Source organism: Bos indicus, chromosome 11 (assembly GCF_029378745.1).
Source record: "Bos indicus isolate NIAB-ARS_2022 breed Sahiwal x Tharparkar chromosome 11, NIAB-ARS_B.indTharparkar_mat_pri_1.0, whole genome shotgun sequence".
Taxonomy (NCBI): Eukaryota; Metazoa; Chordata; class Mammalia; order Artiodactyla; family Bovidae; genus Bos; species Bos indicus.
In genome coordinates this window covers 87,767,454-87,789,321 of record NC_091770.1, presented here as the reverse complement: position 1 = coordinate 87,789,321, position 21,868 = coordinate 87,767,454, and the positions used below count along the sequence as shown (strand labels likewise).

The 21,868-nt window shown below is 48.5% G+C and overlaps 1 protein-coding gene across 3 annotated transcripts in view; it reads left to right on the top strand.

Annotated features, from left to right (window-relative positions):
* ASAP2 (ArfGAP with SH3 domain, ankyrin repeat and PH domain 2) overlaps positions 1–21,868 on the top strand; it is a 158,296-nt gene that overhangs the window by 66,992 nt on the left and 69,436 nt on the right. For all 3 annotated transcript variants that reach the window (XM_070799154.1, XM_070799155.1, XM_070799156.1), the window contains exons 4-5: positions 16,547–16,621; positions 18,495–18,544. In XM_070799154.1, coding sequence (XP_070655255.1) covers positions 16,547–16,621; positions 18,495–18,544 — 125 coding nt within the window. The remainder of the gene's footprint in view (positions 1–16,546; positions 16,622–18,494; positions 18,545–21,868) is intronic.

Sequence of the window (21,868 nt, the reverse complement as noted above, 5' to 3'; positions counted from 1 at the left end):
AAGAGACCAAAATAAACAGAAGGAAGATCTGAGGGGGGAACAGACAATGCACAGAACAGAAGATAACTTTAAAGAAGCTGCATTTAATTCCTCAAAAGAAATCGGAAGGGAGAGTGGGATACAGCTTGTCATTAAAGAGGGGGAGACGGTTAATGTAGGAAAATGTGACATTGGAAATCCTACAAGAAGGGATAGAGTAAGCCAAGTCTCTCAAAAATAGATCAAAAGGACCAACCAAGGCCAACAAGTAGGGGAGCAGTTAAAGGATGGGTCGGGGATTCATCCTCAAGGTCCATTGTCCAACTGACAGGCGTTTTACAATAAGAGACTAGGAGAGAGAAGAGGACAACCAAGTGAAGCTGAGTGTGAGCTCAACCGAGTGTAAGACAGTTCCTGAAACTAGATGGAAGGGCCCAGGGCAGTGAGGGAAAGGACCTGCCCACCCCAAGGCATCCCCTCCGAAGTGGTGAGAGACCTTAAATGCCTTCAGAAAGCATCACCATGGCACTGGCTGTCTCAACAGTAACCCTGCTGCTGCTGCTGCTGCTGTGTCACTTCAGTCGTGTCCAACTCTGTGCGACCCCATAGACGGCAGCCCACCAGGCTCCCCCGTCCCTGGGATTCTCCAGGCAAGAGCACTGGAGTGGGTTGCCATTTCCTTCTCCAATGCATGAAAGTGAAAAGTGAAGGTGAAGTCGCTCAGTCGTGTCTGACTCTTCGCGACCCCATGGACTGCAGCCTACCAGGCTCCTCCATCCATCCATGGGATTTTCTAGGCAAGAGTACTGGAGTGGGGTGCCATCGCCTTCTCCGCAACAGTAACCCTGGAAACTTTGAAAGGTCTGGAACATTGCTGCTAAAATCCTGGGGAACATAGTCTAACCTAGAATGAGACCCAGCACCTGAGCGTGAAAGTGGACTTAAGAGACGTTTCAGGCATGCAAAGCTCCCAAGCGTCATTTCTCTGAAACTCCTAGAGGTTGTGCTTGAGCACCGTGAAGAGGGAAGCCAAAAAAGAGGAAGATGTGTGAGTCAGGGACCAGGATCCAACCAGAAAAAAAAGCAGTAAAAGGGGTCCCACGAGGACGGAGAAGGGAAAAGTCAGCGCCGCGACTGAGCGGGCGGCGTGGAGGCAGGAAAGGGAGGCCAGGGGCCAGGGTCTGTCCCCCACCCCAAGCAGCCAGCCCTGGGTTTTCTTTCAGCTGATCTCCACTCGGGTTTTCTCAGCTGTGAGATGGAGATGATGACGCCATGCCTGGTTTTGTTAGGAGCACAGCCAGTTGCTTTTGCACATCTTAGCTTATTTCATCCTTGTAACAATCCCATAAGGTGAGTCAGTATTGTCCCCACTTTGAAGGTTAGGTAACTGAGGCCCTCCTGGTTTAAAGAGCTCATCTTCCTCCCGGCGGCTTGCAGTCCTTGCCAGCCTTTGGACGTGCGCCTCCAGGTGTAGACGAGCCCACCTGCATCGATCCATATGGTGGATCCTACGTGAAGTAGCTTGTCCTCAGCTTTAACATGAGCAGCCACGCAGCTAGACAAAAGCAGCCCCTTCGTTTCTTGATTTTCTGCAAAACTAAAAGCAGAGCGGGGCCTGGACATTGTGATGCATACGCTGCCACGTGCGGCCACTACCCCATGGTTCTGCCACCCAGGGCACATCAGAATCCCCGCCAGGGACAGTTAGGAGTCACATCTGGGTCTTAAAACCCCAATCCCATGCCCTTTCCTCTTGGTATTTAAAGGAATTTAGGCCCCTTGTCACCTCCTTGGGAGGAAAAAGGGACAGAACAAAAGGGAAGGCAATGCAGGGAAAAATGTGGCATAAAGACAGGCCCCTGGGTTGTATTGCTGCAGCCGTGAGGCGCCTGACACCGCAGCTGCCTCATCCTGAAACAGGGGTGAGAAAACCACCCTGCCTCACCTGGCCAGCATCAGGATAACAGGGATCAGTGGGAACAGCTGTTGGTAAATTAGAAACCCAGCACACAGGTGTCATGTCTGTGTTACTGTGGTCAGGTAACTTATTACAGGGCTTCCCTGGTGGCTCAGACGGTAAAGAACCTGTCTACAATGCAGGAGACATGGGTTCAATCCCTGGGTCAGGAAGATCCCCTGGAGGAGGGAATGGCAACCCACTCCAGCATTCTTGCCTGGAGAATTCCATGTACCGAGGAGCCTGATGGGCTACAGCCCCTGGGGTTGCCAAAGAGTCAGACACGACTGAGTGACTAAGCAAAAGCAATTTACTACAGCTCAGACAGCAGTAGCTCTGAGTCCAGGTGCATAACTGTCATTTTGGTTTTTACTTTTTACTATCCTGTTTCCAAGCAGATATCTTATTTGTGTGCAAATTCACGTTCCCAGGCCAGGTGCCCCTGTCAGGGTTGGTGCTGCAGGTCTGTGGCCTTAGGGACGCCAAGGGGCCTTTAAGAAGCTATCACTGAGAGTGAGCTGCTTATAGGAGAATTCTCCTTTTTTGGTATTTTGTATACCATTCTTACTCCTATTTTGGTCAAATCTGTTCTATCTCTTGTTTTAAAAGCCTGGCTTTTGCTTTTCTCTCAGGCATTCAAAAACCATTTCAATTCCACATGGCCAAGACCTTCAGTTCTACCTCCTCGTCCAGAAAGAATAATTACCACCTACCTGCTCTTCAGGATGAAAGAATGTTTATAAAGCAGTTAGAACATCTCCCAGAGAAAAGCTAACTTAATAGAGAGTGATGATTTTGTTACTAATGGGTGAGATTCTCACCTTCAGAGAGGCTATGAATTCTCTCTGCAGTAATTCAGGAGAAAGCAAAAAGCAAGGTTGCCCCCAGAAATGTAACAGGTGTGAAGTCAGGCTGGTGATAAAGTCAGCGCAGTTTCCTGTGTTCCTCGAAAGGTTTTTCAGGGCTGCTTCAGTGTTACAAGGGTGCCTTCTGAGTGCATTTGACTCAGTTCTAATCGGATGGATGAACCTAGGGCCTATTCTACACAGTGAAGTCAGTCAGAAAGAGAAAGACAAATACTGTTTATTAATGCATATATATGGAATCTAGAAAGAGGGTACTGACGAGCCTGTTTGCAGGGCAGAGGTGGAAACGCAGACATAGAGAAGAGACTTGCGAGCACCAGAGGGTGGAAGGAGAGGGTGGGATGAATTGAGAGAGTAGCATTGAAACATATACATTACCATGTGTAAAATTAGAGAGCTGCTGGAAATTTGCTGTATGGCGCAGGTGGCTCAAGTCCAGTGCTCAGTGACAAGCCAGGGGGTGGGCTGGGCTGGGAGGTGGGAGGGAGGTTCAAGAGGGAGGGTGCATAGGTATACGAATGACTAATTTCATGCTGGTGTTTGGCAGAAGCCAGGGCTTCCCTGGTGGCTCAGTGGTAAAGAATCCGCCTGCAATGCGGAGACCTGGGTTTGATCCCTGGGTCGGGAAGATCCCCTGGAGGAGGGCACGGAAGCTCACTCACTCCAGTCCTCTTTCCAGGAGAATCTCATGGACTGAGGGGCCTGGCAGGCTACAGTCCATAAGGTTGCAGAGAGTCGGACATGGTTGACTGAGCAAAAGCCAACACGATATTGTAAAGCAGTGTTCCTCCAATTAAAAATAATTTTTAAAATAAGTGGCCTTTTAGTGAGGGGCTGCGTGAAAGGACAGATTTCCTGAAAGTTCAGTTGCAGGTGTGTCGTGTCCAGCTCTGTTTTCAGAGAAAGGCTCATGAAACACATACCCTCAGATCATAAACCTGCCCCAGGTGATAGCATGGCCCAGGAAGGAGCTCCAGGGTGAGAGCTGACAGCGGCCCAGGGCTTGAGGAATTTCACTTCACTCACATGGAAAGAGGAACCTAAAGTCCCACTGACCAACGTGTACGGAAGTTAAAAAAAAAATTTTTTTTTAATACACGATTGGAATTAGAAGACGTAAATAGCAACAGAGCAAAGAGCTAGTAAGGTTGTTGGGAAGAGTGTGGCTTTGTCCCTGTGATGCAGGCAAGGCCCGACAGGGAGGCCTGAGGCAGTAGATGCTGATTCTCCACGATAACAAAGCTCATCACGTTTTGCTCAACGTGGAGCTCACTTAAGCAGAGGCCCTCAGCCTCAATGATCCCGTAAACTTTCTCCTGTTTTCGTGTCTACTGAAAATGTCTTACATTCTTTCTCTTCTTAAAGCATTTTTAAAAATTGCAATAGAGTTAATTTACAGCGTTGTGTTAGTTTCAGTGTGTAGCAGAGTGATCCAGTTACAGACGTATATTCTTTTTCAGATTCTTCTCCTTTGTAGGTTATTATAAGACTCTGACTATAGTTCCCTGTACAGCCTGTTGTTCCTGTGTTTTATCTGTAGTGTGTGTGTGTTAATTCCAAACTCCAAATGTGCCCCTGTCCCCGCTGTCTCCTCTGATAACCGTAAGTTTGCTTTCTATGTCTGTTTTCCATTTGTTTTCAAATGCCCTACAGTATTTATTCAGCGGAGGCATTGATCGTAATTTCATCTTTAGAGGAGGAAGGTTTACCGTTGTCTCAGTTCAGTTCAGTCGCTCAGTCATGTCCGACGCTTTGTGACCCCATGGACTGCAGCATTCCCTGTCCACATCCCCAACTCTGTAATTTACTTAAACTCATGTCCATTGAGTCAGTGATGCCATCCAACCATCTCATCCTCTGTTGTCCCCTTCTCTTCCCGCCTTCAATCTCTCCCAGCGTCAGGGTCTTTTCCAGTGAGTCAGTTCTTCATATCAGGTGGCCAAAGGATTGGAGTTTCAGCTTCAGCATCAGTCCTTCCAATGAATATTCAGGACTGATCCCCTTTAGAATAGACTGGTTTGATCTCCTTGCAGTCCAAGGGACTCTCAAGAGTCTTCTCCAACACCACAGTTCAAAAGCATCAATTCTTCAGTGCTCAGCTTTCTTTACAGTCCACCTCTCACATCCATACATGACTATTGGAAAAACCATAGCTTTGATTAGACAGACCTTTGTTGGCAAAGTAATGTACAGTTGTCTAGGGCATAAATTAAGGAGCTGTGCTGAACTCTAGAGAAACCCCCCCAGTGCCTGGTACCTGCTGTGTAGGAGTAACTGCCCTTAGACTGGTGTCAGACTGTCAGATTTCCATTTTCAAGGTCTGTTTTTTTTTTTTAATATCCTGACACTGTTTGCCGTGCTAATTGCTGGTCTCCACCTCTCTTAGTGCCTGCTTCCCCAGCACTGTGAGCTGGAGAACGCCATTACCAGCTGCTTAGGTTGTACACAGAGTAGGAGTCTGTGATGTCTGAATGGGAGGGCTTGAAGGCTGGGGCTTTCCTAGGGGAACAGAGTTCTGGATGGACCTACTGACAGTCATGTTGGACACCTGGAAACCTCTGCTGTGAATGATTTTTGTCTGGCCTGATACATGCTTGGAAATTCTCTTCACTGAAGAAGACCCTTGAGAGTGCCTTGGACAGCAAGGAGATCAAACCAGCCAATCCTGAAGGAAATCAGCCCTGAATATTCACTGGAAGGAAACTGATGCTGAAGCTGAAGCTTCAATGCTTTGGCCACCTGATGCGAAGAGCTGACTTGTTGGAAAAGACCCTGGTTGATGGGAAAGATTGAAGACAGAAAAAGAGGGCAACAGAGGATGAGATGGTTGGATGGCATCACCGACTCAATGGACATGAGTTTGAGCAGACTCCGGGAGATGGGGAAGGACAGGGAAGCCTGGCGTGCTGCAGTCCGTGGTATTGTGGAGTTGGACACAACTGAATGACTGAACAAGAACACGACAAGATTTCAGCACTGCAAGCTGTTTCCTATACTTACAGATTCCTGACCCAAATGAGAGCATGTCCTTAGTCGGACCAAAACAACAAAAGCAGTAGGGCCTCTTACTGTCAGAGCCTGTGTTTGGTTGCAGCACAGACACTACTGTGTACGCGTTGTACTTCGATTCTTTTTTTTTTTTTTTTCAGAAAGGCAGGGCCACTTCATTGTAACTCCTATGGTACACTGACTCCTCAAGGTCAGAGAGGGTGGGAAAAGCCCTGGAGGGGCGGGCCCAGGAGGAGAGCTCAGCTGAGAAGAGTGAGCGAGTGCCTGTTGAGGGCACCCAGTTCCCCGGGCAGGAAGCACTCACTGCTCCCATCAGGGCTACTTTTAATAGGATGCTGTGTGGGCCGGCCCAGCCCTGTACGAATGCCGCGGAGGCCTGCGGTGCGACCTCAGAAGGTGTCGAGGTGACTCTCACAGCCTCGGGTGCTTGGGTCCTCGGTAGAGGTGGGTGGGGGTTCTAGGGGCTATCCCAGGGTCCGTCCACGTCCAGGCCCTTCGCCAAGTTCATGAACACATCCTTTACCTTAAAAGTGAAAGTGTTCGTCGCTCAGTGTGTCCTACCCTTTGTGACCCCTTGGACTGTAGACTGCCAGGCTCCTCTGACCATGGGATTTTCCAGGCCAAACATACTGGAGCAGGTTGCCATTTCTTTCTCCAGGGAATCTTCCTGACCCAGGGATCAAACCCCTGTCTCCTGCATTGCAGGCAGATTTTTTACCCCTGGAGCTACCAGGGAAGCCCTCCTTTAAACCTAAAATTTGACAAGCTACATCAGTACTTGTAAATTCTGGTTTACAAAGCTCTTGGACATCATTTGTTTCATTTGCCATCCCCAGAGCCTCGTCTTGCCCTCAGAGAGCCCTAGCCTTGCACTCAAGTGGAGTCAACTGGAGCTACTTAGAAACGCAGGACCCCACCCCCAACCCCTAGGCCCTTGTCTACTAGGCCTGCCGAACTCCATTTTCCCAGGGCACAAATCAGCCCATTCTAGTCTGAGAAGCATCACCTGAGAGCCGAAATTCTCAAAGTATGGTCTGTGGACCAGCAGCAGCAGCATCTGCAACTAGTTAAAAGACACAGGCCCCACATACACCTGCTGAATTGTGGTTCTCGAGCTTCACCCAGTGACAGCACCTGAATAGCTGCTAGAACACTCTCTGCTGGGCACCGTCTCCCAGAGTTCACCCTCCATTCGCATTTATCAGTCCTGGTGACACTGAGCTTGGTGTCGGAACCAGCTGTGCTAAGGACAGCCCAGTGGACCACTTCCCATCTTCCCCCGGGGAGACTGAGGCCGGGATACCAGAGTGTACACTCGGCTGTGTGTCCACCCTCAAGTTCTCAGAGCTGATGCGTTGGAAAAGGTGCTTTCGTTTTTGGTGATGGCTTAACTCAGCAGTTTTAACGTCACGTGGGTCTTAGAAGACACTGTGGATTGATGAGTCCTGGGCTTTTCTGTGCCGGCCCCCACGCCTCTCAGAGTTGACCACATGGCTGTAGGTGGGCTGCGGTGGGTCGTTTCATCATCTGCTCCCCAGTGGAAGAGGGTCGCTGTTTTCTCTGCACTTAAAACCTGAAAGATCAAAGCGGAGTGACTGCCAGAGACGCAGTGCTAAAGGCAGAAACCGGGTCAGCTGTCTCCCCTCTTTCTTGTGTGAAAGTTGCCAGTGTTTTTGGCAGCTGCCTGGTTTTGATCTTTCAGTTTGCGTTAAACACTCAGGAACTGCGTGGGCTCCCCATCTCCCTTTTTAATTAAACAAACCATCAGAGTGACTCTGCTGCCAAGAACCAGGCCTGGGTGCGTGTGTTCATGAGGGCCCCATGTGAGAGAGCACGCAAGACACTGTGTGGTGTGTGCACGTGTGTGCATGCGTGGTGGGCTTTCGGCAGTGTTTTCACCAGCCCCTGGGGAGAAATCTCCAAAAATGAAAGTGGCCTAGGTGGTTTTCCTTTGTCAGGTTTTCCTGTGTGTCTCTGAGGAACTGCTCTATGGACTGGAAATAGGGAACCCCGACGTAGACGGCACATCGTGGAGGGTGGGCACCTCCAGGGGGAGCAGGTGTTCGGCCTTCCAACCCAGGAATGAAACCCAGATGTCCTGCATCACAGGCGGATTCGTTACCGTCTGAGCTACCAGGGAAGGAGGCCCTTTGTAAGATCTGTAGCAGCTCCCAGATTGGGAAGAACTCAGAAACTTGTGGATAAGCCCGGTGATGGAAAACTGTTTCACAGGAATGGGAGGGAGCCACTGATGCAACAACACTGATGGCTCTCAAAGCAAGGATGAAAAAAGCCGGCAGAAAGCAGTGCACGGTGTAGGATTTCACGTATGTGAAGCCCTGGAAAATGCAGGTTACTCTGTGAAGACAGAAGCAGATCAGCTGTTGCCTGGAGACTGGATATGGAGGAATGAGCAGCTGGGAGGTAGGGATTGCAGAAAGGCCCCGGGGGTGACGGTGCATTCACTATCTGGATTTGGACAGTGGTTTTCTGGGTGCGTGTACGCATCATAACGCCCACACTAATGTGGGCAGATTATTGTACTGAGACATCAGTTACACCTCAGAGCTGCTTAACGTTTTCTTGAGGTTGCTCATGTAAAGCACTGCTGTCCACCAGAACCGTGTGTCGATGGACATGGTCTGCATCTGCTCTATCCAGTATCAGAAGCCACTCACCACCCATGGCTCTTGTGCACCTGAAACATGCTAGCACAGCTGAGGAACTCAGTTTCTAACTTGATTCAGTTTTAAGCCACTTCACTTTGGATGGGCCTGTGTAGCTAGTGTCTTTTGTAATGGACTGCACAGGTGTAAAGCCTTTCCTACTACTGTAACACACCCTGCAGCGCACACACATGCATGCACACACACACACACTCTCTCTCTCCCTCTCTCCCTGCCCCGGGTCTCAGGCTCCAGCTCCTGGAGAAGACTTCGCAGCTCCAGGCGGGTGCAGCCTGTTTCCTCCGTGCATGTCCTTGGCTCATGCCAAAGCCTCTGCTAGGAATGCCCTTGTTCGAAGCAGTGAGATCTGAGGTCTTTGAGCTCTCCGCCCTCCCACACAGAGGTGTGCATGTGTGAACAGGTTTTTGCCCTTCTTGAAGTCTTGACTTTACCTCCTTAACTCTGTGATTTCCAGTAGTCATGTATGGATGTGAGAGTTGGACTAAAAAGAAAGATAAGCACCAAAGAATTGATGCTTTTGAACTGTGGTGTTGGAGAGGACTCTTGAGAGTCCCTTGAACTGCAAGGAGATCCAACCAGTCCATCCTAAAGGAAGTCAGTCCTGAATATCCATTGGAAGGACTGATGTTGAAGCTGAAGCTCCAATCCTTTGGCCACCTGATGCAAAGAACTGACTCATTGGAAAAGACCCTGATACTGGGAAAGATAGAAGGCAGGAGGAGAAGGGGATGACAGAGAATGAGATGGTTGGATGGCATCACCAACTCAATGGACATGAGTTTGAGTAAACCCCGGGAATTGGTGATGGACAGGGAGGCCTGGTGTGCTGCAATCCATATGGTCGCAAAGAGTCAGACACGACTGAGCAACTGAACTGAACTGAACTCTGTGACTGAGCAGCATTTGCTCAAGTTAAAAAGGAAACAAAACCCTGCAGATCCCAGTGTTGTCATTTCAGTCTCTGCTTTCATAGATTAGGCATATTAAAATAAGCTTACATGACACAGCTGCATTTCAGGTAAGGCACTTTAGCCATGTTTTATATATGGCCTTTTAAGGAAACACTGATTGTCCGTGAAGAGTTGGCCACTATGAAGGGTTTTTGAGGAGAGCCCTTAAAAGACCTATTCTTTTCTAGACTCAAAAGCCAAGAAGATTCTACCCAGCAGCTTTTGTCCTGAGTCTTCTTGTTGTTTGTTGTTCAGCTGCTAAGTCATTTGGACTCTTTGCAACCCCATGACCTGCAGCACGCCAGGCTTACCTGTCCTTCACCATCTCCTGGAGCTTGCTCAGACTCATGGCCATAGAGTTGATCATGCCATCCAACCATCTCATCCTCTGTCATCCCTTTCTCCTCCTGCCCTCAGTCTTGCCCAGCATCAGGTTCTTTTCCAGTGAGTCAGTTCTTTGCATCAGGTGGCCAAAGTATTGGAGTTTCAGCTTCAGCATCAGTCCTTCCAGGGGGTATTCAGGATTGATCTCCTTTAGGATGGACTGGTTGGATCTCCTTGCAGTCCAAGGGTCTTCTCTTTGCTGCTCCTGAGAATAGTGCGCTGAGATGTGAGAATACTTTCTAGCTTCAGGCTTCTGGACGGATCTCCAGGGCAGTGCAGGTGTACTCGCTGCCCGATTTGGGAAGGGGAATGCTTGCGGGGTCCTGGGGGTCAGGCTGGGACCAGGGGCGGAGCTTTGCCTGGCTCAGCAGCTGCTGGTGACCAGTGATGAGCTGAAGGAGCAGCTGAGACCTTGCCCCTGTGTCAGGGGAAGTGTTGGGGCGGGAGCGGATTTTAGAGTATGAAAGTGGCAAAGCTAGGGTCGAGGAATTTTGAGACCAAAACATAATAATTAGGAAGAAGCCCTGTGGAAAGATGGCTGCTGTCTGGCTGTATTCCCCCACTGCCCCCATCTCCTTATCTGTCTCTGCTGATCAGCTGTGACATTACCGAGGCCGCCCTTGGTCTCTGATAGCCTGTCTGCCTGTCTCTCCATGACTGACTCATTCTTCTCCTTCTGAGATTACAGACATTTGATCACTTATCAATTCTTCTTGTCAAGACATATCCAAGTGAACCCAGGAAAAGGGAAGACAGAGAAGGGGAGGACTGTTAAAGATTGCCTGTGTGCTCTCGGTGTTGGATCCGTACTTACTAGCAGCGATTAAGAGTCATAATTTGTACTCAGATCGAGCTTGGTGTTTCAGAAAAGCCGTTTTACTTGTTAAAACTAAGTCAGAAAAGTCAGAGGATAAGAGCCCAGTGCTTGCTCGGTGCTAAGGAAAATATTCGCGTTGGGTCGCCCAGGGGTAGTTTTAATTCTTCCCATAGATCATAACGGTTGCGTTGCTGGTAAGTTGAGGCTGGAGCCATTGAGCACGACGTATGTGCAGTGAGCCCTTGGCTGTGGTTTTCACCTCTCGTGGCCGGAATGGGGATGGTTTGTTCAGCTGTGGGCCTGAGACTGTGGGACAGCTCTGGTACAGGCTGTCTGAGGGAGGCCCGGAGCTGGTCCTTCCTGTCCCAGACAGGACACCTGGGCTCCGCACACGGTTCAGGGCTCAGGCAGAGACCTGGACCAGTCATTTCCTGGACGCTCACGCTGAGTCATTGTGTGTTGTTCAGGTTGCGTGTGAGAGCAGGTAGATGCAAAGGGCAGGCAGAGGCTGGGGCCGGGAGTGCGGGGGGGGGTGCTTTGCTTGTTGCAGCTCTGCATATGTTCATAACAGTTTCTTCTTTAAAAAAGGAAAAGCAGCTTTATGAGCTGTATTGTATATCATAAAATTCACCCATCCCATTTCTACAAGTCAGAGATTTCTAGTAGCTTTACCAAGTGTGCAGCCGCGACCTCGAATCAATTTGGGGACATTTCCTCACCCCCGCCCCCCCACTGTAAGGTCCTTCCCGTCCCCTCATAGTTAATCCCCATTTCCACCCCCAGCCCCAGGCAACTACTGATCTACTTTCCATCTCTTTTGTAGTAGTTTTGCTAATTATGTTCTAATTAGAGAAGTAATAGCTTCTTATTTTAGATCACTTAAGTAACCCCAGAAAGAGAAGTGGCTGGAAGGAGGGCCGGAACCCCCTTGGTGGGATCCTCTCCGGACTGCTCTTTCTAGCTCTTACCTTCCGCTGCCCCCTCCTCCCACCTGGCTGAGGTGCTTCCCTTCTGCTCGGGTCCTGTGCCGGGATGCCCTCCACCCGCTCCCACAGCAGAGTCCTCCCCGTCTTTGAAGGTCCGTCCCATGTAATCCCCCGTCAGCAAAAGATTTCCCTGGTGTTCAAACTGAAAGCGATTCTCTCTTCTGAGCAATTCCGTGGTGTTCTATTTATGGCTCATAGGGTTTCCGTGTGGCACATACATGCTTCATCTTCCTTACTAAACGGTGAGTCATGAGGACCGAGCTTCTGTCTAATGCGTCTTTGTCGCCCAAGCCCTCTCACCTGCTCCATCTCCCATTGCTCCCTGAGTGCCCCGTGTGCCGCCTCCATCACTGTCGTCACGGCTGTGATGGCTGTTGCGTGTCACGCCCACCTTGTCCCCAGTGTCCAGCGTGAAAGCGGGCCCTGTGTTTGCATGTTCTTAGCTTTTTACTCTAATGTTTAATTCTTGGATGCTGAAGCCAAGTTTACCTCTTCTCACCTAATACCTGTCCTCACTACCTGACTTCTTATTTCAATTAAAAAAATAATAAGAAATAATAATAAAGTCTTTTTTTTTTTTTTTTGGCCACACCACACAGCTTGTGAGATTTTAGTTCCCTGACCAGGGGTTGAACCCAGGCCCTCTGCAGTGGTAGCGCGGAGTCCTAACCACTGGACTGCCAGGGAACTCCTGGTAACAGTCCTAAAATAGACAAGTAAACAAATTCTGGGTACTGTTCTTCTTCCCTGCTCTGCAGAACCTTGTTTTTCTCTCGTTCATGCATGCACTCACACGTAATGCACCTCGTAGAAACACACCAGAGTTCTTCTTAGAAACAGAAGTTTTAATCAGCAGGCACCTTATTCTTTTTTTCCCCCAACCCACCGTGTATCTGTTTGTTCCAGTATCTTTAGTTCTGCCTCCTGCCCTAAGCGGCTCTGATGCCCCCTCCTCAGGCCATTCCTGCTGCTCCTGGTCTTACACTGGCCTCGTCCAGGCAGCACTCAGGACTGACCTGTCCAACTCCAGCCAGGACTCTGCAGTCCAGTGGACAAAGGGACAGAGTTGAGGCTTAGGAACTGGAACAGTCACGTTTTTTCCAAGCCCAAGTCAGCCCACCTGACTGCTCAGAACCACTAGTATCTGTACAGAGTCCAGCGTGTTGCATGTCGTGTGTCTTACACTTTCGTTTAATTCTTGGTGTCTACATATTTATGAAGACTCTTGAGAGTCCCTTTGACTGCGAGGAGATCAAACCAGTCAACCCTAAAAAAAATCAACCCTGAATGTTCATTGGAAGGACTGATGCTGAAGCTGAAACTCCAATCCTTTGGGCACCTGATTTGAGGAGCTGACTCATTGGAAAAGACCCTGATGCTGGGAAAGATTGAAGGCAGGAGGAAGAGAGCAGCAGAGGCTGAGATGGTTGGATGGCATCACTGACTTGATGGACGTGAGTTTGAGTAGGCTCCAGGAGTTGATGATGGACAGGCAAGCCTGGTGTGCTGCAGTCCATGGGGTCGCAAAGAGTTGGACACGGCTTAACGACTGAACAACAACAACATATTTATTCTTCCTCTGAAATGGCAAACATTGATTTGTTCATTTGTAGCCAGCTTTCTGCTGTCTGTAAAATAGGTGCTCAATAAATACATGGTGAATGAGTTAACAAATTCCCACATTCATAATGTGATGTTTAAAGCTATTAATGTATCTCTAGATTCTGTCTCTTATTGTTGTTCAGTTCACTCACTCAGTCATGTCCGGCTCTTTGTCACCCCATGGACCGCAGCACGCCAGGCTTCCATGCCCTTCATCTCCCAGAGCTTGTTCAAACTCATGTCCATTGAGGCAGTGATGCCATCCAACCATGTTATCCTCTGTTGTCTCCTCCTGCCTTCAGTCTTTCCCAGCATCAGGGCCTTTTCCAATGAGTCAGTCAGCTCTTCACATCAGCTGGCCAAAGTATTGGAGCTTCAGTAACAGTCCTTCCAATGAATATTCAGGGTTGATTTCCTTTAGGATTGACTGGTTGGCTCTCCTTGCAGTCCAAGGGACTCTCAAAACTCTTCTCCAACACCACAGTTCAAAAGCATCAATTCTTTAGTGTTCAGCCTTCTTTATGGTCCAACTCTCACATCCATACATGACTACTGGGAAAACCATAGCCTTGACTAGATGGACCTTTGTCGGCAAAGTGATGACTCTGCTTTTTAATATGCTGTCTAGGTTTGTCATAGATTTTCTTCAAAAGAGCAAGCATCTTTTAATTTTTTCATGGCTGCAGTCACCATCTGCAGTGATTTTGGAGCCCAAGAAAATTAAGTCTGTCACTGTTTTCATTATTTACCCATCTATTTGCAATGAAGTGATGAGACCAGGTGCCAGGATCTTAGTTTTTTGAATGTTGAGTTTTAAGCCAGCTTTTTCACTCACCTCTTTCACCTTTATCAAGAGGCTCTTTAGTTCCTCTTTGCTTTCTGCTGTAACGGTGGTGTCATCTGCATATCTGAGGTTATTGATATTTCTCCCGGCAATCTTGATTCCAGCTTGTGCTTCAACCAGCCCGACATTTTGCTTGATGTACTCTGCATATAAGTTAAATAAGCAGGGCCACAATATACAGCCTTGACGTACTCCTTTCCCAATTTTGAACCAGTCCATTGTGTCCTTGACTTGCATACAGGTTTCTCAGGCGGCAGGTAAGGTGGTTTGGTATTCCCATCTCTTTAAGAATTTTCCACAATTTGTTTTTCCTACGCTAAAGTCAAAGGCTTTAGTGTAGTCAGTGAAGCAGAAGTAGATAAGTGCAATGGAGAACAGAAAAGCTTGAAGCCGCCCCTTAGGATTTGTGGCATGCGTGAGCTTGATAAGACGAATGCAGGGTGGAACCTGTTAAGTCCCTTAAGATATTTTTAAAAATGAAAATTCTGGGTATTTCCTCGGTGGTCCAGTGGTTAAGAATCTGCCTTCCAATGCAGGGGACAGTGGTTCAATCCCTGGTCTGGGAACTAAGATCCCACATGCCACAGGGCAACTAAATCCAAGTGCCACAACTAAATCCTGACATAGCCAAAAATAATAATTTTTTTTTAAAAAGAATATATTGGAGGATTAGTGTGGGGGTGGGCATTGCTTCTTGCTGAGCAGTTGGGATGTTAATGAAAATGATGGCAGCTGAGTCATCCTCATGGATGGGCAGGTTTTGGGCATCAGGGGCACAGGGAAGACCGTGAGCTCAGGATGGAGCATGTCATCCATGAACTTAGACTCTGGGGAGCAGGAAATGAGAAAGACGTCTGTTCAGCTAGACATGGGAATGAAATGTGGCAAATGAGGTTGGACTATGAGGGTTGAGATGCAGAAATAGGTTTGGTTTTTATCAGGGACACATCAGAGAAACCAGACAGCTGCAAGGAAGGGGTTGGGGTGGGAGGGGGAAGTGATGCCTCAAGTCCAGAAAAGGGGCAGGGAAGTGAGAAGGCAGAGGGAGCATGTGGACGGGTAGCAGCTGGAGAGGCCAGAGCCCCAGGAGGCAGGCTGAGTGCTGAGCTGGCGGGTGGAGACGTGGGACACGTGTGGGGAAACCCAGGCGTGAGTCACCTGCATGGCCTCACCTTAGACTCAGGTTTTCAGTATTTAAATCCGAACTCTCCAGGCTGATCCTGGCAAGTCATTGCTGAGGGCGTTGTGCCTCTGCTGGTGCGTGCCTAGTCGAGCTGTGGAAGCCTCAGACAGCAATTACCCCAGAAGGCATTTCGGAGATTACAATCATGACTTGACCATTTATCTAGCAGGGGAGGTGGCTGGTGCAGGCATGGTTACACACCTTGCTAGTAGTAGTTTTCAGGCAAATTTCTTCCTCCGTTTTGAAAGTTTGTGTGCTGAATAGTGCATGGAAGTCAGATCCCACATGGCTGTAAAAGTTGTGATGGTGGTTGGCCTTCCAGCCCAAGGTAATTCTACTAAAAGTGAAATTTTCCTTTGTCGGGTTGTAAGAAGGAAGGGTCTTACACAAGGCTTCTCTCTCCGTTGACGGTCCCATAGTTTCGGTGCAGGTCTCTGAAGTGACACAGGCACGTGCCACAGCGGGCTGCGTGGCAGCTGTGCTGACTTGGGGAGCACGTGCGGGGGAAGGTGAGGACGGAGAGCCTCAGCTTTCTTTTCCCTGGGGCGGGACTCTCATCAGGTTGAGAACCCAGGGACTCTGAGCCTTGAGCTTTCTTGCTCACTGAAGCTTGGTGTCTTCAAGTTGGCTCACAGCTGAGTGGCCGGCGGGGTCAGGCCCCAAGTGTTTCAGGAGGCTTTGGTTCTTGATTTAATCCATAGTGAAAACTTGCTAAGGCACCATTTCTTGCCTTCTTGCTTCAGGGGGAAGAACAGGGGACCTCGAGACCACTTGTCCCTCCTTTTCTCGCTTACCTGCTTTCTCCAGCCGCCCCCCACCCCCTCGGTGCTGTTCCCTCTCACTCTCTCACACACATTCTCTTTTAGTTTCCTTTGTTGGGGGCCGTGCTGTGGAGACTGGGGGTGCTGTGGACCCCCAGAACTGACCAGAGCCACAGCCCCAGGCCGTGGATGGAGCTGTGAGAGGAGGAAATGTTGGTGGGTTCCCATTCCTGGATCTTTAAAGTGCTTCTGTTGTTGATTTTTTCCTTCATTGTAATGGTTATCTTTCCACAGACTTCATAGCCCAGTAATAGGTTAATATTTTGTGAAATATAAACAGATATAGACGTTTCACTGTTAGGTTTTCATTCATGAGATGACATCGTTACAGAGAATGTTAAGGATGATGGGGTTTTAGGGAAAGTTTATTACCACGTGTTCTCTTAACCTCCTTACTGTCTTTGCTTTAGATTAAAAAGGAAATAAGAATATTTTTCTGTTGTTTTTTTTTTGTCTTTTAGATTCAGAACATGAACAACATAATCTCCTTCCCTCTGGACAGTTTGCTGAAGGGGGACCTGAAAGGAGTGAAAGGGGTACGACCTGCGGAGGCCTGTCTGGGGGCTGGCGGTCCAAGGACAGCATCGTGGTCTTGCTGGCCCGTCCGGGCAGATACCCCTCAGGCCTTCCTGAAATGGCAGGACAGCTCCGTGCCACCTCGGGCTCCCTTGACTGGCCGCCTTGGCACCACCATTCACCCCTAACAGTGGTGACCCGTGGCTTTCTCACTCGTCCCGCTGGTGCTTGAGATGTGGGAGGGAAAGCGACAGAAAACTATGAACAGCTATGGGCTCGGCTGGCGGAGCAGGGAAGCCTGTGTGCAGTCCGGTTTTCCAGCTAGTCTGGCCCTGACTGGTCCCTGTAATAGGCCCCTTGCAGGGACGTGGTCTCCCCACTGGGAGATCAGCACCAGCAAGGCCTGAGCCACCTTTATTTTTCTGTCCTGCAAAGGGCACCCATTGTTGAGGCCTCATCAGCCTCCCACAAACCCTCAAGTTGTGATCTGTGTCCTGAGCACATGTGTGTAGGGCTCAAGTGCCGTGTGGGGCCAGGTGCTGAGCAGAAAGTCACTCGTGCATATCTCTGGCACAGACAGGTGTTTGATACAAAAGGGAGACGACCATGTCCCAGTCCTTAGGAGGCCGAGCTCTCTGATCCCCAGCAGCCTCCGCAAGGCCAACCTGGCCGACCCGGGGTCTCTGCAGAGGCAGACCGTGCATGGAGAGCTGTCGGGGCAGGGAGTCTGGCCGGGTGAGCCGTTAGGAGTGAAGACACTGAGGAACGTTACTCATCGTCCCCTGGGGCCCCGAAGAACTTGTCAGAGGAGGTAGGCAGTAAAACGAGAGGGTGGAGTGCACAGGGCAAGTCGTGCCCCGGGGCCTGCAAGTCCGGCCTGTCTGCAGCAGCCAGACGCAGTCCTGCCCTGTGGCCTGAGCTGGTGGGAGTAGAGGTGAAGCTGATGGGGTGGACTGGCCCCCTTCCTGCAAGCTCTAGGTGCCAGGCTGTGGAGCTTGGGCCTTGTCAGAAGGCTGGAGAAGAGCCAGAAAGAATTAGAGATCCCCTCAACAAAACGGTTTTCTCTTCCAAAAGAGCCCTGTTAAAGGGAGCATACATAGGTGGCAACAACTTGATGGAATTTTTGGTGGCTCAGTACATTTTTAAGTCAGGTTTCATCAGAGAATGTGAATCAGAATTGATCCCCTCGTAGCTCACATGGTAGAGAATCCGCCCGCAATGCGGGAGACCCAGGTTCGATTCCTGGGTCAGGAAGATCACTCTGGAGAAGGAAATGGCGACCCACTCCAGTATTCTTGCCTGGAAAATCCCATGGACAAAGGAGCCTGGCGGGCTACACGGTCCATGGGGTCACAAGAGTCCAGCACAACTGAACGCCTAAACCATCAGGTCACAGGGGACAGTAAATGGCTTTTATATTCTTGTTTTGGGGCCCACATCAGGGGTTGTGTTGAGATTCCTGTATTAATAAAAAAAAAAAAAGCCAGAGTCCTTTTATTTCAGAGGGATAAATATTTGCAGATTAAATGTTATGTCTGTCTGGGTTTAATTTCAGAATGATTCTAGGGCAGAGGGCACGGTCTAGGTGAAACAAGACATGCTGAGTTGATAACTCATTGTAACTAGCCGACTGGCACATTATACAATTCCCTCTTCTTTCTGTGTGCATTTTGTATATTCTATAATAAAGATTTCTTAGAAAAGAAATGCCACCACTAGTCTAATTAAAAAGCCTGTACTTAGAGCTTAGGCTCTTTATTTTTCATGGGATCACATATGTCATTTATTACAGAAATTAATACTCCTTTCAGGGCTAGTCTTGGGAGACGTTAAGTTTATCTTGCCCAGAAGTTCATGATTAGTCCAGTTTAATTTATGCCTCTCTGTTTACAGGATTTGAAGAAGCCTTTTGATAAAGCTTGGAAGGACTATGAAACAAAAATGTGAGTGTTTTCGTTTTAAAAAAATAAGCGTGGGTGACTTGAGGCTTTAAGATGGCTCTTTTATTGCTTAAAGGTATTGTCTGAATGAACCTTAATCCAGGAAAGAATTCACCCAGAACTGTGTTGCCCTGTTCTGCTGTGATTCTAGATATTTCCTTCCATGCCAGGTGTCTGCCTTCCTGATGTTAACCTCTTCAGACAGGCTTTTTCTTGTCCCTCCTCTTCTGTCTGTCCTATGACCGCCTGATTGTTGTTTTCAGGAATGTTAATTGACTGCCGCTGGTTGACTTTAGGCAGCTGTTGTAACATTTCTGATCACAGTTTCTCGATTCCTGGAGTGGAAAGGATCGAGCTAGCTAGAACTGGGTGAGCAATGGTGGTGATAATAGTTTCAGTTATTTTAAATACCTGAGAAGTAGAAAACATGTTTTAATGCCTCATGTTTACTTTGTAATGGCTGTGCATTGGGTAATAGTTTTCTCAGTGGAAATAGTAACTTTTATATGAAGCCATCTGGGAAGGTGGGAAGTGTTCAGAAGAAAGCCTTTTCAGATATCTCGGTTGTTGGTCAGTCGCTAAGTCAGGTCCGACTCTTGGTGACCCCATGGACTGCAGCACACCAGGCTCCCCAGTCGTTCACTATCTCCTGGAATTTGCTCAGATTCACATCCATTGAGTTGGTGATACCATCTAGTCATCTCATCCTCTGCTGCTCCATTCTCCTTTTGCCTAAATTAATCTTTCCCAACATCAGGGTCTTTTCCAATGAATCAATCTTTGCCAAACAGGTGGCCAAAGTGTTGGAGCTTCAGCATCAGTCCTTCCAGTGAACATTCAGGGTTGATTTCCTTTAGGATTGACTGGTTTGATCTCCTTGCAGTCCAAGGGATTCTCAAGAATTTTCTCCAGCCCTACAGTTTGAAAGCATCGATTCTTCGGTGCTCAGCCTTCCTTATGGTCCAACTCTCACATCCATACATGACTATCAGAAAAACCATAGCTTTGACTATACGGACCTTTGTCAGCAAAATGATGTCTTTGCTTTTTAATACGCCATCTAGGTTTGTCATAGTTTTCCTTCCAAGGAGCAAATGTCTTGTAATATCATGACTTGCAGTCACTGTCAGCAGTGATTTTGGAGCTTAAGAAAATAAAATCTGTCACTGCTTCCACCCTTTCCCCTTCTAGTCCATGAAGTGATGGGACTGGATGCCATGATCTTAGTTTCTTGAATGTTGAATTTCAGGCCAGGTTTTTCACTCTCCTTTTTCATCCTCATAAAGAGACTCCTTAGTGCCTCTTCATTTTCAGCTATAAAGGTGGTATCATCTGTCTATCTTAGGTTGTTGGTATTTCTCCTGGCAATCAGATGGAGCTACATGTAGGTAATTGGGTTTGTTTGTTTTTACCAGCCCCAGGCATCTGTTCAGAGGTGGAGGATCACAAAGCTCACACCAAGCAATACCAAATCGTTGGTGCTCATCCTGTCCTAGAAATCTAAAGTTCTATACTCCAGATTCTGGAGTTTTTCTAATGGCGCACATTCACATATTAACACAGATTATTAAACCAGAATACTTTGAAGGTTGGCTCAACCCAGAGAGGCTCCAAACTCACTATGCTTGGGCTGTTAGCGTCCTGCATCCATGTGCCAATTCAGTTCAGTAAATAAGAAGGGGATCCAAATTCCTGCTTTATAGATGGGACACCAGGCCTCAGGATTTGCTCTGGTCAGTCACAAGAGACAGTTGAGCCAAGGGCAGGACGTGGGTTTGCCCACTTCCATTCAGCTGCTGTCGCTGCCAGACTCACGGCCCTTAGAGAAAATGCTTCTGTGCATTTCTGAACCCGGAATGTGAGGGGGTCTCTGAGGAGGATTGCTGGAGAGAGTCTTCTGGTTCTGAAAGCGAAAGGTTTGAAAGAAGAATGAGATCAAATTCTATAGATATGGTGAGGACTCACAAAATCCCAGAATTGGAGGACAAATGAGCACCACCCTTTAAAACTCAGAGTAATTGTGGTGCTGGAGAAGGCTCTTGAGAGTCCCTTGGACTCCAAGGAGATCAAACCAGTCAATCTTAAATATTCAACCCTGAATATTCATTGGAAGGACTGACGTTGATGCTCCAATCCTTTGGCCACCTGATGCAAAGAGCTGACTCACTGAAAAGACCTTGATGCTGGGAAGGACTGAGGGCAGGAGGAGAAGGGGACCACAGAGGACAAGAAGATTGGATAACCTCATTGACATCATCATGAGTTTGAGCAAACTCCAGGAGATGGTGGAGGACAGGGAAGCCTGGTGTGCCGTAGTCCATGGGGTTGTAAAGACCTAGCAACTGAAAAATAACAACAATCCTGGGATAAATTTTAAAATTCACTCTACCCACTTACACGTGAGATTAGATTATCCTGAGAGGCCCTGTGATGTGTAACAAATAGCTTTAAGACATCTTTAAAATTCCTGGCCTGCAGTTCCATACCTGACCATTTTGAGAGTGACTGACGTCTGGCCTGGATCTCAGGCCCTTTGCAGTAGCGGTGGCGTCAGGGGCGCCTCGGGGCTGCGTAATTGTCCTGTGACCTCAGGGGCCTCCAGTCACACTCCCTCCTGGGGCATGAGTCACTGCAGCAACATCTCTACCAGGTGGTCACCTGCTGCTCACCTGTTCAAGTCAGTGACTGTCTACCGTGTGCCTAGTGCTGTGCTTCAAATAAAAAACAAGAATTAGAAGCTCTGTCTCTTGCCTCTTCTTCAATACCCCCTCCCCAAACGATGGGGACTCTGGACCCAGAGGAACCCATTTCATGTTGAACACTTTCTGAGGAGTGCTGCTTGTGTGGTGTCGGTGTCCGCCTTGGGTGCTGTGCAAAGAGTCTCTGCCCTTCTCTTGGTGGTAACCTTGACACTTCTGAGTGCTTTCTGTGGCTTTTGTTTAGTTTCCTTTTTCTCCCGAATAAAAGTCTAATTAGTATTTCAAGCCCTTCCTAACTGATGTGACTTGTAGTTATCCAGGTCCCCCGTCTTAGGACACACTCCAGAGAGGGGTCAGCTGGTATCCTTTACTGCACGCTGGACTCAGGAGCACAGTCGAGCAGGAAATAAAGACAGAGGGGAATAAAGCTTAAAAACGGGAAAGGTCATCTGTTTCCTTCTGTGACTGTGAAAGTGTTAGAGCTCAGTTGTATCCAACTCTTCGCAATCCCATGGACTATAGTCCCCCCAGGCTCCTTTCTCCATGGAATTCTCCAGACAGAAATACTGGAGTGGGTTGTCAATTTCCTTCTCCAGGGCATCTTCCCAACCCAGGGACTGAACCCAGG